Below are 17256 nucleotides of genomic sequence, written 5' to 3'. Positions count from 1 at the left end.
GTCAAAAGTATTCTAGGTGGCAGAGTGGATATTCTGTAATTGCTTAGTTTGTATGAGATGGTTCTTTCCTTGTTCCTTTCTCCCCTAGTTACCATTCATTCATTCCACAAACATTATGGAGTGCTTACTCCTTGGCTGGCACTGGAATCGAAGATGAATAGAACTCAGTCTTCACCTTTATCTTTCTCTTCCGGCCAGATTGCCACAAGTATTCTCCTCAAGACCTAGTCTATAGCACTTACGCAGTTCTTTCACTACATTTACTTTTGTAGCATCATCTATCATTTTATTGATGGTTTTCAAATATGTATCTTGACTTTTGGCTTCTAATGTGGGCTATAGCCTTATTCGTTCATTTCCAGTAGTTCTCAGCACATACCCACTTCAATATCTTCTTGTTACTTTAAGCTTAATGTATCCTAAACACAGCATCCACAGCATCTTTCTTCCTTTTAAATTGGCCTCCCAACTCACTGCATTTCTGTCAGTGTTGCCACTATTTGTCTGGTCTCCCAGACTTTAAGCCTTGAATCATCCATGACTGTTCTCTCTCGTTCTGTCCCTTATTTCTAGTCTGTCAAATTTTGTTCTTTTTTGCCACATGGGCCCTTTTTGTTTCATGCCTAAATTATCGCAGCAATTTTCTAGCAGTCTTTGTCTCAAGCCTCTCCAACTCCCAAGTATAATATGCATATCACTGTTAACTTATCTTCTTAATATGTGCTTTATCGTGTCATCATGCTAAAGAACCCTCAGTGCTTCTCTGTAACCCACTGAATCAACCTCTCTGCCTGGCTTTCAAAGTTGTATGGAATTTTGTCCTGCTTCCACTTGTTAAATTTTACTGTACATTTACTCTGAATCTGCTAGAAATGTGCTATGGTTATTTCAAACTTTGCCATTTGATCAAGTACTGAATTTCTTGAGAATTATCCTAAACATTTCCCTTATCCCAACAGCTCATTATTCATCAAACCCTGCTAATTTTACCTCAGAAATCTCTCCATTCTCCCCACAAATGCCTTGTTTCAAAATCCCTTCATTTATTTTCCGGACTACTAAAGTAACCTCTCAACTGATCCTCTTGCCTTCAGGTGCCCTTTCTACAAGACAAATGAAATCGTGTCATCTTCCTGCTTTTAATAAGTATCTCTATGTTCCTCCCTGTTGCCTTGAAGAGAGTTAAAATTCCTTAGCATGGCTTTCAAGACTTTTCTTGGTCTCGTTCCCTCCAACCCTTCCCAGCCCCAGCTTTTCTCCCATACTTCTCTGTACTCTAGCCATATTAGAGTGTCCATGATGCTCTGAACTATGCTTTTTCACACTTCAGTGGTTTTGCACATCTTTATTGTACTGAAATGTCTTCATCTCAGCCAACTATCTGCGTGGCCAACTTCTAGTCCTTTAGGAATGGGCCACTAATACAATTAGGTGACAAACTGATGGAGAACTTTATAATGGATGGACATGGCTGACATTACCTGAACCTACCAATCTATCTTTTTTTAAAAAATGTTTTTCCAACTTTTAAGTTCAGGGATACATGTGCAGGATGTGCAGGTTTGTTACGTGGGTAAACATGTGCCATGGTGGTTTGCTGCTGATCTATCTTAATATTTAAAAAAAGAGGGAGTTTTTCTAACCCTATTGGCTCAAGAGGCTGCCCAATTACAATTTCTTTTTTAAAAAAGAGACGGACAATATGTACCTCTTAATATGATACAGTAAGAAACATACAATACTACCTTCATGGAATTCTAGTAAAAACACTTGAACCTGAATCTGACCAATCATTTAGATTTAATTACTAGTTTATAGGACACACAACAACATTTTAAAGGACACAACTAGGATGCAATCAGCAAAACTTAGCCTTTGAGAAACTATAGTACAAATGACCTAGTATCTTCAGTAAGTAAATGACAAGGAAGAGAGGGGAACTGGTAGATTAAAAGCACCTTGACATATATTAACCGAATGTAAGTCAGACACAGTGGTGCGTGTGTCTGTAGTTCCAGCTACGTGGGAGGCTGAGGTGGGAGGATTGCTTGAGCCCAGGAGTGCAAGTCCAGCCTGAGCAACATAGTGAGACCCTGTCTCTTAAAAAAAAAAAAAAAGTAATGATGAACCTTATTTGGATCATGATTCCAACAACCAACTTTCAAAAGAAATTTTTGAATTGATAGAGAAAATTGAACTCTAGATGTTAGATTATATTAAGCATGATTTTTTAGGTGTCATAATAGTTTTATCTGTTTACAAAAAGGAGTCCTGGCCGGGTGTGGTGGTAGCTTATGCCTATAGCTCAGCACTTTGGGAGGCTGAGGCAGGTGGATCACTTGAGCCCAGGAATTCGAGAACAGCTTGGGCTACATAGTGAAACCCGTCTCTAAAAAAAATACAAAAATTAGCTGAGTGTGGTGTTGCATGCCTATAGTCCCAGCTACTTGGGAGGCTGAGGTGGGAGGATTGCTTAAGCCCAGGAGGTTAAGGTTGTAGTGAGCTGAGATCATGCCACTGCACTCCAGTCTGGGTGACAGAGTGAGACACTATCTCAGAAAAAAAAAAAGTCCTGGCTGGGTGCAGTGGTTCACACCTGTAATCCCAGCACTTTGGGAGGCTGAGGTGAGAGGATTACTTAAGCCCAGGAGTTTGAGACCAGCCCTGGGAATGTAAGGAGACCCTGTGTCTACAAAAAATAAAAAATTAGCCAGGTATGGTGGAGCATGCCTGTAGTTGTAGCTACTTAGGAGACTGAGGCTGGAGGATCACTTGAGCCCAGGAAGTCAGGGCTAAAAGTGAGCTGTGATCATACCACTGCACTCCAGTCTGGGTGACAGGGAGACCCTGTCACAGGAAAAAAAACAAACAAACAAAAAACAATTCCTTATCTGTTAAGGATGCATATGAAGTATTTACAGATGAAATGATACTTTAATGTAAATTCCAGGTGTCATAATCCAGTGCATACGTGGGGACAGAGCTGAGTAGGTAGAGGTATAAATAAAACATGATTAGCCATGAGTTAATAATTATTGAAGCTGGGTGATAGATATATGGGAGTTCAGTGTTTGAAATTTTACATAATAAAATGTTAAAAACAAAAAAGATGACTGAGCTTAAGGATCACTTCTTTTGGATATCTTCCCTTAACAGGGACTCTCGCTCAAAACCAGACAAACTAGATATTCCTTTTTCTTTTTTTTGAGATAGAGTCTCACTCTGTCGCCAGGCTGGCATGCAGTGGCATGATCTCGGCTCACTGCAATCTCTGCCTCCCGGGTTCAAGCGATTCTCCTGCCGCAGCCTCCCGAGTAGCTGGGATTACAGGGGCGCACCAATACACTCAGCTAATTTTTGTGGTTTTAGTAGAGGCGGGGTTTCACCATGTTGGCCAGGATGGTCTCCATCTCCTGACCTTGTGATCTGCCCGCCTAGGCCTCCCAAAGTGCTGGGATTACAGGCGTGAGCTGTCCTTTTTTTTTTTTTTAAGAGACAGGGTCTTATTCTGTGTAGTGGTGTGATCATGGCTCACTGCAGCCTTGAACTCCTGGTCTCAAGGGATTCTCCTGCCTCAGCCTCTTAAGTAACTAGGACTACAGATGTGTGCCACCACACCCGGCTAATATTTTTTTTGGTAGGGACAGGGTCTCACTATGTTGCCCAGGATGGTCTTGAATTCTTGAGCCCAAGTGATCCTCCCACCTTGGCCTCCCAAAGTGCTGGGATTACAGGCATGAGCCACCACTCTCAACCCTTCAACCCTAGATGCTCTTTTCTTTTCTTTCTTTCTCTTTTTTTCTTTTTTTTTTTTTTTTTTTTGAGACAGAGTCTTGTTCTGTCACCCAGGCTTGAGTGCAATGGTACAATCTCAGCTCACTGCAACCTCTGCCTTCCAGGTTCAAGCAATTCTTCCACCTCAGCCTCCCAAGTAGCTGGGATTACAGGCACCTGCCGTCATGCACGGCTACTTTTTGTATTTTGAGTAGAGATGGGGTTTTGTCATGTTGGCCAGGCTGGTCTTGAACTCCTGACCTCAAGTGATCTGCCCACCTCGGCCTCCCAAAGTGCTGCGGTTACAGGCATGAGCCACTGCACCCAGCCTAGATGCTCTTTTTATTTTCTTTTTTCTTTTTCTTTTCTTTTCTTTTTTTTTTTTTTTTTTGAGGTGGAGTCTCGCTCTGTCGCCCAGGTTGGAGTGCAGTCACGATCTCAGCTCACTGCAACCTCCACCTGGCGGGTTCAAGCGATTCTCCTGCCTCAGCCTCCCAAGTAGCTGGGACTACAGGCACCCACCACCACACCTGGCTAATTTTTGTATTTTTAGTAGAGACGGGGTTTCGCCATATTGGCCAGGCTGGTCTCGAACTCCTGACCTTGTGATCAGCCCGCCTCAGCCTCCCAAAGTGCTGGGGTTACAGGCATGAGCCACTGCACCCAACCTAGATGCTCTTTTTCTTTTCTTTTCTTTTCTTTTTTTTTTTTGAGATGGAGTCTCGCTCTGTCGCCCAGGTTGGAGTGCAGTCGTGATCTCAGCTCACTGCAACCTCCGCCTGGCGGGTTCAAGCGATTCTCCTGCCTCAGCCTCCCAAGTAGCTGGGACTACAGGCACCCGCCACCACGCCTGGCTAATTTTTGTATTTTTAGTAGAGACGGGGTTTCACCATATTGGCCAGGCTGGTCTCGAACTCCTGACCTTGTGATCAGCCCACCTCAGCCTCCCAAAATGCTGGAATTACAGCGTGAGCCACTGCGCCCGCTCTAGATGCTCTTTTTCTTTTCTTTTCTTTCTTTCTTTCCTTTTTTTTTTTTTTTTGAGACAGAGTCTTGCTCTGTCGCCCAGGCTGGAGTACAGTGGCACAATCTCAGCTCACTGAAACCTCCACCTCCTGGATTCAAGTGATTCTCCTGCCCCAGCCTCCCAAGCAGTTGGGACTACAGGTGCATGCCACCACACCCTGCTAATTTTTGTATTTTTAGTAGAGACGGGGTTTCACCATATTGGCCAGGCTGGTCTCGAACTCCTGACCTCATGATCCACCCACCTTGGCCTCCCAAAGTGCTGGGATTACAGGCATGAGCCACCGTGGCCGGCCTAGATGCTCTTTTTCTAAAGCACCATAACTGTTCATACCTCCCTCCCAGCACTTATTTCACTCTGTTGTATTTGTTGTCTTTACTCCCTCATATGATTTTGAGCTTCTTGAGGTGTTTATAGTTCCTGATTTTACTTCAGTTACCATCATATAGATATTTGCTATCATAGATTTGTTACTAGATATTTTGTGACATCTACACATAACTTTAATTTGTTTTCTTTTAGGTTGCATAGCAGTAGAAAAATCCCTGAATAGCCGAAACTTTAGCAAGCTCTTGCACTCTTGCCCATACCAATGTGATCGTCACAAAGTCATTGTGGAAGCTGAAGACAGATATAAAAGTGAACTAAGGAAATCACTTATCTGTAACAAAAGTAATTAATTCAGCAGCTTTAAAATTGTAATTATGGCTATACCTTCTGAACTATTATCTAAAGCATTAAATATATTAAAAACTAGAGGGCAAAATAATCTTAAAAAGAAAATCTGTCTCTAAGCAACAAGTAATTGAAGATGTACCCAGGGAGTAGTCTTAGACTGTTGGTTTAAAAATTCTTCCTAATCTATCTAAGTATTCCCACTAGACGGGGGAATAAAGGAAATATACTAATGGAATTGATATGCTATTACTCAGATTGATACGCTAAATGTGCTAAATGTTTTCCATATTTTTCAGAAATTCTGCTGACCCCACGTAGAAGACAACGACTCAGTAATGAATCTACTACCCCTGGAGGAATAAGTGAATATATTTAATTTAATTTTTTTTTTTTTTCTTGAGACAGGGTCTGGCTCTGTTACCCAGGCTGGAGTGCAGTGGAGCAATCTTGGCTCACTGCAGCCCCCGCCTCCCAGGTTCAAGTGATTCTCCTGCCTCAGCCTCCTAAGTAGCTGGGATTACAGACATGTGCCACGACACCCTGCTGGTTTTTGTATTTTTAGTAGAGATGGGGTTTCACCATGTTGGCCAGGCTGGTCTCAAACTCCTGACCTCAAGTGATCCGCCCACCTTGGCCTCCCAAAGTGCTGGGATTTCAGGCATGAGCCATTGCACCTGGCTGAATATATTTAATTTTTAAATGAACTTAAATTTCGTATATTTCTGAGAAAGAACAGCTGAGTGGTTGTTCTCAGTCTCATTATTAATGGATCTTAAATGATAAACCTTGCCTCTGATGAGGGTCAGACCTTCTAATAAAAGAGACTTTCCTCTTCCTTTCATGTTGCTTGCTCACTCATTGCCTGCCAGCAGGGGAAGGAGCAGGAGGAAACTAACATTTATTAAGCACCTGCTAGGTGTTAGGTGTTGTATAGATATTATTTCCTTTAATTCCTATAGCAATATTGTAAGTTAGATATTAATTTGCTCCTATTGTAAGGCATAATTATTAATACTTGGTAAGTGGCAGAACTTAGATTCAAAAAGCCATTCTCCAGAAGCCCTTGTTCTATCCTCACATTTCTATTTTAAGAACAAAATTATTATGCACAAGTGCTTCAGAGAGACTTTGCAGGTTTTTGTTCATAACTATAGTGCTTGAAACAATAAAAATTGAAGAGACAAATAGTATAAACTTTAAAACTCTGCTTAAGAAATAAAAATGCCTCTTAAACAATTAGTTAATTTATGGGAATTTTTATTTAACTATAGGGTTAACATTTCACATTGATCACCATTTCTGATGTATCAGAAACTTAAATAACATCATCATTTTCTTTTATTCGTATGGAGTTAATACCTGCAGACTAAAATAGGTTGGATATATTAATTAGTAACATCTATAGAGCCACTCTGTTATTTAGACATTTGGACGTGATACATTCAGGAAGCATTTTGCCACATATATTTATTTGGTTATTTTCACTGCCAAAACTTTCAAGGAAATTTCAAATTTGCTTTTTATATCTGAGTCTTTTTCTAGATTAAAAGTTCTGCATGCAAATTATAATTAAGTATAGTACCACTACAGATGAGCCCACTTTCTGAAGTAATGTTTTCTATAGTAATTGTTAGAAAATGGGTGTTTTTTCATAGAAACATCATGCACTTGGAGATCTTGTTCTTGACAAGGGCTTGGCATCAAATTAATAATAGGTGTTTTTCAGCAACATGTCTTCAAAGCAAGTACGTAACAATGAAAAATATGCTGTAACCTATTTGCATATTAAAATAATTTGCAGAACTTCATGAAATGTGCATAATAATGGTTATACAATGATTATATACAGCAGTCCTATATACTGTTAAGTGACATCGAGTTCAGAAAAACATGCCTTTTTTTTTGTAGGTAAGACTTGCTTTAGCTAAAACCAAATAATCTGGCCTACTCTTTAGAATTTAGAAAGGAACCTTGAGAAAGTAGTGATTCTTGCATCTCTTTCACAAGCCGGCCAGGAATATTTGGTATGTTGCCATTTTTCCCCCTTGATAAACTTAACCTTTTTTTAGGATACTCACCACCATTCATTTAATTATACTTTATACTCAAATGTGAGCCCATTCTTCTGAGAAGGAACCACTGTCCTAAGCATTTACAGATTTCCCCAAGTCTCTATTTCAGGATGGATTGGTGTTTTGAGAGGGCTTGAAAAATAAGAGAGTCCTTAGAATTAAGCCCTCTTGCCCATTTTCCCTTGCTCTTCCCTAATACCTAATATTACGAGGAGCACTAAAGAAGTCACAGAGCGGGGAGCTTGGGGTGTGGAGAGCTGCTTCCTTCTTCCAGGCTGCTCAGTACTCTGCTGTAGGAATCTTTGAGGATTTGGGCACATATTAAGTATAAAAGTCAGGGAGATGGCAGCCACAATGGAAAAGTGGGGCTTTACATGATCAACTCCAGGGCTCAATATCCTGAAAGTTATAGTAACCAATCTAGTCCTGATTATTATGGGTTCAAATCATTTAGCAAGGGAAGTTGAAACCTATTTCTTGGATAGCCACAGTTTTCCAGTACACCCAAAATGAAGGAATAATTTCATTGATAAGTTTTGAGATAGTTTTACCAATAAATTTTTTCTCTCGACAAGTATTTATTGACTACCTACTGTGTGTCAGATACTATTCTAAGCACTGGGGATACAATGGTGAATAAAATAGATCAAAATTGCTGCCCTCATGGAGCTTACATTCTAAATAATACTATTAAGTAATAATCAGACATTTACACTGATATCTCAACCTTCTGCTGGGAAGATTTTTTCATCTGTTTTAGAAGGTCTGAACTGTGGCTCTTAGAAAAGGTAAACAAATGGCTGTCTTGGCCTGCAAGGGCAAGGTTTTCTAAGGGTGACCCAGGACAACTGCACCCAGTACTACGAAAGTAAATAACAGCCTCAACTGGAAATACAAAAAACTTCTCCTCACCAGCATCTACCCACATTGATAACATGAGATAATAATGAATGAAAAGGCTTAAAGAAAACTATTTCCTAGTAATCATCACCAGAAAATATTTGTTTACAGATACTAGCTGTATATTCTTTCTTTATAGAAAGTATCCCTTAAAAACCAAATAGTTAAAAACTTCCTTCCTCATTGTGCAGCCTATATTTTGAGTTTTGATCTAGCTGACCATGTGTTTTTAAAAGCAAATTTCAAAAGACCCTTATTCTTAAAAATATTATCAAACCTAATATTTAACAAGTGTTGATATTCTTTTCTATTCTATCAAGTTATGGAGCCCTTTGGGAAGACTGTATCTAAGATACGTAAGCTGTTTTTTATTTTTATTTATGTATATATTTTGAGACAGAGTCTTGCTCTGTCGCCAAGGCTGGAGTGCAGTGGTGTGCTCTCAGCTCACTGCAACCTCTGCCTCCCGAGTTTAAGCAATTCTTGTGCCTCAGCCTCCCGAGAAGCTGGGACTACAGTCATGTGCCACCATGCCTGGCTACTTTTTGTATTTTTGGTGGAGAGAGATTTTTGCCACGTTGACCAGGCTGGTCTCGAACTTCTGACCTCAAGTAATCCACCTTAGCCTCCCAAAGTGCTGGGATTATAGGCGTAAGCCACGGTGCCTGGCCGGTAAGATGTTTGTTAACTGTCCTCACAGGAATGTTGAATTAACAATCAAATGTTTATAAACTTTTGTTTCTTGATTGAAAGATGTTGTATTACTACTGTCAATTAAGTTATAATTACTGAAGAAGTCACATTGATAGCAACTAGCGTAATATTAGGCACTCAGGTTTTTAAAATTGAAGTGGGTTTCCACATGATGAGAAGCCCTGGCATTTCTCACTCTATAGTTTATATCCTTAGGTATAAGTTAAGCATATCCAAATAAGCACTTATTTGCATCTCAGGACCTTTGTTCAGCAAATACTAATATATTCTATAATTCTAATTATAGAAAAAAGAAGAATTCGCAAAAACTTTACTGAAGAAGAAGTAAATTACCTTTTCAATGGAGTTAAGAAAATGGGAAATCACTGGAATTCAATTTTGTGGTCTTTCCCCTTTCAGCAAGGACGGAAGGCTGTGGACCTTGCTCACAAATACCACAAGCTGACCAAACACCCCACGTGTGCAGCTTCTTGATTGAAAGAAGACTGTCAGTTTTTAGTTTGGATTCTTAAAATACAGTGCCTTGAAAGATACATTTAAAGTATTTTTCTAAACTCTCATGAGAAGGAATGTGGAAATGAGGATACAGTTTTCATTAAACAGTTTTTGTGATGCTGAAACTCATCAAATTACAATGATTTATAAAGCAAATATATCTTCAGTGTACAGATTAGTAAGAAAATTCCTTCATAAGATCAAACATTTGTTTAGGAATATGCTTTTATTTTTCCTTAAGCTTAAAGGACACAGAGAAAAGAATTAGCCTTTAAATGTTATTTGACATTATATTGCAATAAATACTATGTGGGACATTTGGATTTTAGTATTTTTATATGGTACAAAAGTCCCTCCCCAGAAGAAAGAATAGTTCCCCAAGCTATTTAACTAAGGTTCCCATACACTAAATCAATATTTGACATTTTGTTCATTAAAATGTTTCCTTGGCTGTGGTGGTGGCCCATATTTGTAATCCTAGCACTTTGGGAGGCCAATGTGGGAGGATCACTTGAGGCAAGGAGTTTGAGACCAGCCTGGGCAACATAGTGAGACCCCCTATCTTTACAAAAAAATTTAAAAATTAGCTGGATGTGGTGGCATGCCCCTGTGGTCCTAACTACTTGAGAGGCTGAGGTGGGAGGATCGCTTGAGCCCAGGAGTTCGAGGTTGTAGTTAGTTATGAGTGTTTCACTGTACTCTGGCCTGGACGAGAGCAAGACCCTATCTCTTAAAAAAGTTTCCTCTTCTATTGTTTACTGTAGTATCCTAGAGGAAAAAAAAAAAAGTTTCTTCTTCTAAAGAATTATGCAGTTGCTTTGAATACTCCCACATCATATAGTCAGGTTCACTTCTTTTTGGTGTATGTTTATTTGCTTTAGCTTTTCAGAAATGTCTACACTTTCCCTTCTTCTCCCTCTGTATCTTTATCCTTCATATTGATGAGCCCTAGTTCATGTTGCAGCAGAACAATGTCTTGTCCCCTTATGAGTTTAGTCACTGACCACTGGATACCTCTGTCTTTGCAAAATGTGTCCAGAAATGTCACCCTAAGAAATCCAGCCTGACTGGCATGGGGGGCTAGCTTCTTTGTTAGCGTCAGTGAGGTTTTATGGGTTCTACCCTAAGATGTTTCTTGGCATTCTACATGACCAACTCTTAGATTATAGTTAATACAGTAATGATGTTTAGATTATCATTTTTATTTCAAATAATTTCCTATCCTATTCCTATGCATTTTTAAATTAAATTTTACTTTATTTGACAGTCTTACTCTGTTGCCCAGGCTAGAGTGCAGTGGTGTGATCTCAACTCACTGCAGCCTCTGTCTCCTGGGTTCAAGCAATTATCGTGCTTCAGCCTCCCAGGCAGCTGGAATTACAGGCGGATGCCACCATTCCTGGCTAATTTTTTTTTTTTTTTTTTTTTTTTTTTTGTATTTTTAGTAGAGATGGGGTTTGGCCATGTTGGACAGGCTGGTCTGGAACTCCTGACCTCAAGTGATCTGCCAGCCTCGGCCTCCCAAAGTGCCGGGATTACAGGTGTGAGTCACTGTACCTGGCCTTCCTATGCTTTTTTGTTAAACTCTTCCACAGGACTTTAATAGTTCCTGCTAAATTTCAACTTGTTAGATTTAGTCTCTGCTCAGTTTGTCATGCAGTAGATAAGGCAACCCTTCCTGCTTCAGGTCATCCACAACTTCCATGACTGCTGCTGTATTCTTATCCAAGTCACTGATGGCACCCTGAATTGGCTGGCCAGGGCAGGAGGTTTGGGCAGGCCCCTAGCAGCCTCATCTGCTGGTCCCTCCTCTTCATCAGCCACCTCTGGGCTAGTCTTTAATAAGCCTCAATGCTATCATCCAGCATTGATTTCACTTTCGCATCTAAGACGTGAATTGTCAAATGCCCTGTTGAAATCTGCATTTGCTGTATCTGCAGCATCCGCCTACCTGGTACTCCTGCAAAAAAGAAAGATACTGTGTAAATCTGGTACTCTCTTTTCCTTTAATGTTTAATCACAAAATTTCACTTAGTGCTGATTAAGCTCACTGGCCTGTAATTTTCAACTCCATCTTCTGTCCTGTGAAAATTCAGCACTGCTTGCCCTTTTAGGACTTCTGGCACTTTGCCTGATTTTCCCAGATTTCCAAGGGAGGAACTCAGTGGGTTTTCACTCTCGTTGTCTTGTTTAAACCTTACATCCAGTTTGGCAGATGATATGCCCATTTGTTTTATCCCGTAATTCATGCTGCCAGATTTTTTGGCATCAGGATCACAATCCTACTCATCTGAAACCTACTTAGGTGGTGCTTTTCTGCCACATTCCACTTCCTTGTGATATTTAGAAATGTCTTGTTAGCCTGTTTCCATAGAGAATGGCAAGAGCCCTCAAGTAGAGGCCACACCTAAAATTAAGCTTGATAATGGAATGTATGTTTTTCCTTCGGTTACTCTCCGCTCTTTCCCTTTTCCATCCCCTTTCCTTTTGTTTTCCTCCCCGCTCTGCACCTGCCAGTTGGCCCCCAAGGAAATTAAGGGCTCCTCTTCTAGTGTGAAATGCTGGCTCCCTGAAAACATCATTTTAAAAAGCATGTTAATAAAGCAAAGCCAAGTGTATTATGCACTGCGATCAAGAGCACTACCTCACAGTCTTTAGTCTTCGGAGGAGGAGGGGGAAATGCAGGATATTTATGAGGATTCTGGGGTCTTCCTTAAGGCTAGTCTTTCAATGCAGGGCTTGAGTAGGGTTAGGCCAAGTTCATGATATAATGGTCCAAGGTTGGGGAATAAATTAGAAGTACCGAATGTTATCTTCTAGCCTTGGGTCCTTGGGTGGGTTTCTTAAATTTTTTGAGCTTCAGGCTCCTCATCTGTGAAAGGGTTAGATAAGATTCAGTGAGATAATGTGTGACTCTGGCACATGGTGAGCTCTAGATAAATGGCGCTTTTGTGTCCATCAGTCTCATTCCCAAAGCCTAGGCTTTCGGGTCAGTCATCCGGCTGCCCGACCCGCGACGGCGCAGGGGAATCGGCGAGCGTGGCGGGGCGCTGCGCTGCGCCCCTCAGCCGGCAGAGGCCGCCAGCGCGCCCTCGGTCCGGACGGTGCCCGCCCCTGCCACCGCCTCCCCGCGCATGGCTGCCCCGGCGGCTGCCTGACCGCCGCCCGCCACCTCGGCGGCCTCGCAACCCGTGGGAGCCCGTGGCCATCGCAGACCTAGAGGACACGTTGGGCGGCGCAGTAGCCGCGGCAAGGTCGGCGGGCGGCGCGGCGCGGGGGACGGCGAGCGGGGGGCGGCCCGGCCCGGGTCCTCGCGGGTCCTCGGCGGGCCCGGGGGAGGGCCCTCTTTGTGGCTGCAGTTGGCAAGATGGCGCCGGTGGGGGTGGAGAAGAAGCTGCTGCTAGGTCCCAACGGGCCCGCGGTGGCGGCCGCCGGCGACCTGACCAGTGAGGAGGAGGAAGGCCAGAGCCTATGGTGAGGCCGCGGGCGGTCGGGCCGGGCCGTGGGGGGCGCGGCCTCTGGGCCGGACCGTCGGACACACTGAGGGGCCGACGCGAGCCGGGCCATCCCAGCCCGGCCCGGGGCTGACCGCTCTTGCCATTGTCGCCACAGGTCCTCCATTCTGAGCGAAGTGTCCACCCGCGCCAGGTCCAAGCTGCCGTCCGGCAAGAACATCCTGGTCTTCGGTGAGCGCCGGCGGCGGGGCGTTGCCCCAGGTCGCTGGGGTGGGCGAGGCGGGCGCCCCTCCCACAGGTCCCCGCCTTCCCCGTTCCAGCCGCCTGCCCGCAGCCTGGCGGGAAAGGGACCGTCGGCCCTGGCCGGTCAGCTGGAGAGTGGCCAAGCCTCCAGCGCCTGAGGGTGGGATGCTGCCCTCTTTGGAGAGCGTAGTGGTGCTTTGGGGTTGTCGGCACATTGTTTCAGTCACTTGGCCTTCTATGCCTTCATTGCCTCGACGGTTACCAAATTGAGGTCGTGGAGAGGGGAAGCTAGTAGATGAGGTTAGGTGGAGAAGGTGGGAGAACGAGGTGACCTGGGCTCGGAGCTGTGGGGAAATGACCACGGGAGCCTTCTTTGAGCCTCATCAGTAGTGCATAGTCCGAGGTTTTAGGGACTTTGCAGAGGACAGAGAGTCAGCACTGGGGACGTTTCCTCCATTATGCTAGCCCTCACTGCTAGGTTACCTGAGTCAGGTCCCTTACTTCCTCTGGCCTCACTCTTCTCAAGTGAGGGAGTTTGGGTACATTCACACAGCAAGTCCATTTGTTGTTTGGGACCTGTGGGCTGGGCACTGGCTCAGCATAGGCGACTCAAACACTATAGAAGAATCTCAGTCTGGTGGAAGACAGATGTATTGGTGATTGCATTGCACCATGCCGATTATTGTGGAAGCATTAACACTGCTTAGAGCTGGTGAAGAAGGATGATTTGGGGGTTGAGTATTTTGCAGAAAAGTGTCAGTATGCAGGGACACAGATGACAAGAGGGTGTGGGGTTTGGAAACTGCTAGAAGCGCCTTGTGGTTGGTGGCTGCTAAGGTAAGTTGGGGGCAGATTGTGGGAAGGCTGAAGAGTTAGTGCTGTTTCCTGAAGTTCTCTGATTTTTCAAAGGGCTTTTATCTCACCTCCATCCCCCAATTCCCATGGGAATCACTGCCTTGGTAGTTTTCCTACTGTTGGAAGAGAATATGTGACCTTCCTCAGGAAGTGACTGTGGTAGGTAATACCGGACCCTTAGAGATCTTCAAGAAGTGGGGGATCAAGATCACCAGATCTGAGTTTTAGAAAGAACGCTGCCCGCAGAGGGACAGTAGCTCAAAATGAGCAGGTACTGAAGTCAGGCTGACAGGTCCTCACCTTGGTCTGGATGCAGAGGGCCTGAATAAGGTAGAGGCATTGGAGATGGAGAGGTCTTTGATCTGTGGACTGACTGCCTTTCAATTCTCATGTTCTGTAATTCCATATTATTAAATGCCAGAAGTGCTTAGTAATGTTTGGTGATGGTTCTCCTTGATGTTTAAGGATCTGGGGAGAGGGGGTGTTGTTTGAGTGGAGGGAGATGAAGAAGTGCTTAATAATTAACTGAGATTGTACTGAAGAGTTTTGCTAGGTCTATAATTATTTTCGTCAGTTTCTTAGCCTTCAGAATGTTTGTGAAGGAGATGTACTAAAATCAAAAGTGAATAACTTCCATTCTTCACCATTGTGAAGCAGGATCAGACTTTTTTTAGTTCGCAGTACCTGGACTTTTAGGTTAATTGTATCATATTTTGAAGATTTCTTGTTTTTCTTGTGGTGAAACTTTTTCTTGTGAGAAACTAACCCTACCTTTTACTTTCACTTTTCTGAATGCATGTCTTATAAATTATAGATAGGGCCTGTGGACCTGCCTCATTATTTCCCTTGTGAAGTAAGGATAACTGCAGTAGAATGTCATTTTAGATCTTGGAATTTGCTGCCTTTACCACCCTCTCCTCCCCACCCTCCCAACCACTCTTCCAGCAAAGTCCTTTGTTTATGAAAGCAGGTGAGACTTCAACAGCAGACTTTGCATGAAATTCTTAGTTTCTCCTTGTCATGTGAGTGTCATGCCTCCCCATCCTTGCGCGGAATAAACAGTACACCTTTGTCTTGCAAACATCCTTTGTAGGTGAAGATGGTTCTGGTAAAACAACCCTCATGACTAAACTACAAGGAGCTGAGCATGGCAAAAAAGGAAGAGGCCTAGAATATCTCTACCTCAGCGTCCATGATGAGGACCGAGATGGTGAGTGAAGCATTGGTCCCATGGTAAGGGGGTGTATGCAGGACTCTGACTGCTTCCTTGGGTGCAGTTCCTGCAACATGGCCAGGCATTCTCAGTTTTCTGTTTGGTTCTCAGAGAGTTAATCACAGAATAGATGAAGTACGTATCTTTTGCAGGACTTAACCCCCTTTATAGAGTATGTTAGCAAAATTGGGGAATGGGACACTTAGCTGTTGCTCTGGCTAGCCTGCCTTTAAAAAGAGATACTGAAGATAAATTTTTACTTAACCCATAAAGGTGATAAGAAAGATTTTTTAAAGCTTTGGAGTTTTATATGAGAGAAATGCTTGGCTGTCCTGGGGACCATTGTTACTCTGCCTGGTTCTAGTAGAGAATCCGAAGTTGGTGTGGTTTAGAGTGTAACAATTTAACATATGTTAATAGGAGAGTTTCCTGAATCTCTTTGTGACAGTTTAGAAATGGTAGTTTCTGCCGGATTTGGTGACTCCTGCCATAATCGCAGCTACTCAGGAGGCTGAGGTGGGAGGATCACTTGAGGCCAGAAGTTGGGGACTGCAGTGAGCTGTGTTATACACTCAAGCCTGGGTGACAGAGCGAGACCGTCTCTGTTTTTTAAAAAAGAAAGAATGAAAGAAATGCCCATTTTCTGTGTTTCTTCTGGTAGAGGAGTAGATGCTCAGAGGTGGTAATATTGTTTAATTCCTCATCTTTAAAACGTGAGTAGTAATAGTTTCTGCTTAGGATGATTGAAAGCACATGATAAACACTCTTATAAGGATTACATATAATTTTAAAATGTTTTCTTACAAGTGTAATTGTGAGTCGGAGCAATGGTTTTGGGTTACAACTGCTCAGTAATGCCGCCTTTATAATCTTTTGGTTTTATGTTAGATCTTTTTTTTTTTTTTTTTTTTTTTTTTTTGAGACAGGGTTTTACTTTGTCACCCAGGCTGGGGTGCAGTGGCTCAGTCTTGGCTCATTGCAACCTCTGCCTCCCAGCTTCGGGTCATCCTTCCACCTCAGCCTCCTAAGTAGCTGGGACTATAGATGTGTGCCACCACACCCGGCTAATTTTTGTACAGATGGGGTTTCACTATGTTGCTCAGGTTGGTCTCGAACTCCTGAGCTCAAGCAGTCTGCTCGCCTCAGCCTCTCAAAGTGCTGGGATTACAGGCATGAACCACTGCACCCAGCCTATGTTAGATCTTTTCAATGATTCAAAAATAAATAACCGTTGGTACCTAGGTTGGTTGGTTGGTTGGTTTTTTTGGTAGAAAAGTTATCTGTATAACCTAAAGATGAAGTGTATTCACTAAATTACTTTCTTTAGGGCAGGCGTGGTGGCTGACGTCTGTAATTCCAGCACTTTGGGAGGCTGAGGTGGGTGGATCACTTGGGATCAGGAGTTCAAGACCAGCCTGGTCAACTTGGTGAAACCCCATCTCTACTAACAATACAAAACATTAGCCAGGCGTGGTGGTGCATGCCTGTAGCCCCAGCTACTCTGGAGGCTGAGGCATGAAAATCGCTTGAACCCAGGAGGTAGAGGTTGCAGTGAGCCGAGATTGCACCACTGCACTCCAGCCTGGGCGATAAAGCGAGACTCCTTAAAAAAAAAAAAAAAATTACTTTCTTTATATTTGCCTTTACTCATTTAAACAGTAAAGATTACGATGTATGGGCGATTATATAATGAGGGCTGATCCTGCCACCTCTAGTCCCCCATTTCCTTATTGCTAAAATGACAAAGTTGAACCAAGGTCCTTTCCAGCACCATAATTCTACCATCTCCAAGAGCTGTTTAGTAGAGGGCATGGGTGGCTGGGCGCGGTG

General features: G+C 43.0%; 2 protein-coding genes across 19 annotated transcripts in view; both read left to right on the top strand.

Annotated features, from left to right (window-relative positions):
- TERB1 (telomere repeat binding bouquet formation protein 1) overlaps nucleotides 1-9785 on the top strand; it is a 45845-nt gene extending 36060 nt beyond the window's left edge. For 7 of the 18 annotated variants that reach the window (XM_055366107.2, XM_055366096.2, XM_055366098.2 and 4 more), the window contains 2 exons: nucleotides 5776-5841; nucleotides 9452-9785. In XM_055366107.2, coding sequence (XP_055222082.1) covers nucleotides 5776-5841; nucleotides 9452-9639 — 254 coding nt within the window. In that variant the 3' untranslated portion in view covers nucleotides 9640-9785. Of the gene's footprint in view, nucleotides 1-5323; nucleotides 5500-5775; nucleotides 6321-7387; nucleotides 7573-9451 lie in introns of those variants that run through there. The other 11 variants (XM_019012422.4, XM_063700270.1, XM_055366093.2 and 8 more) reach the window with 6 other exon arrangements.
- A 3171-nt stretch (nucleotides 9786-12956) lies between these two features.
- Nucleotides 12957-17256, top strand: part of DYNC1LI2 (dynein cytoplasmic 1 light intermediate chain 2) — a 30797-nt gene continuing 26497 nt past the window's right edge. Inside the window, exons 1-3 of the mRNA XM_031002933.3 lie at nucleotides 12957-13134; nucleotides 13273-13346; nucleotides 15307-15423. Of these exons, the coding sequence (XP_030858793.1) occupies nucleotides 13028-13134; nucleotides 13273-13346; nucleotides 15307-15423 (298 nt within the window). The 5' untranslated portion in view covers nucleotides 12957-13027. The remainder of the gene's footprint in view (nucleotides 13135-13272; nucleotides 13347-15306; nucleotides 15424-17256) is intronic.

This window comes from Gorilla gorilla, chromosome 18 (assembly GCF_029281585.2).
Source record: "Gorilla gorilla gorilla isolate KB3781 chromosome 18, NHGRI_mGorGor1-v2.1_pri, whole genome shotgun sequence".
Lineage (NCBI taxonomy): Eukaryota > Metazoa > Chordata > Mammalia > Primates > Hominidae > Gorilla > Gorilla gorilla.
The sequence above is the reverse complement of the archived record's forward strand: the minus strand, read 5'-3'. Positions and strand labels throughout refer to the sequence as shown.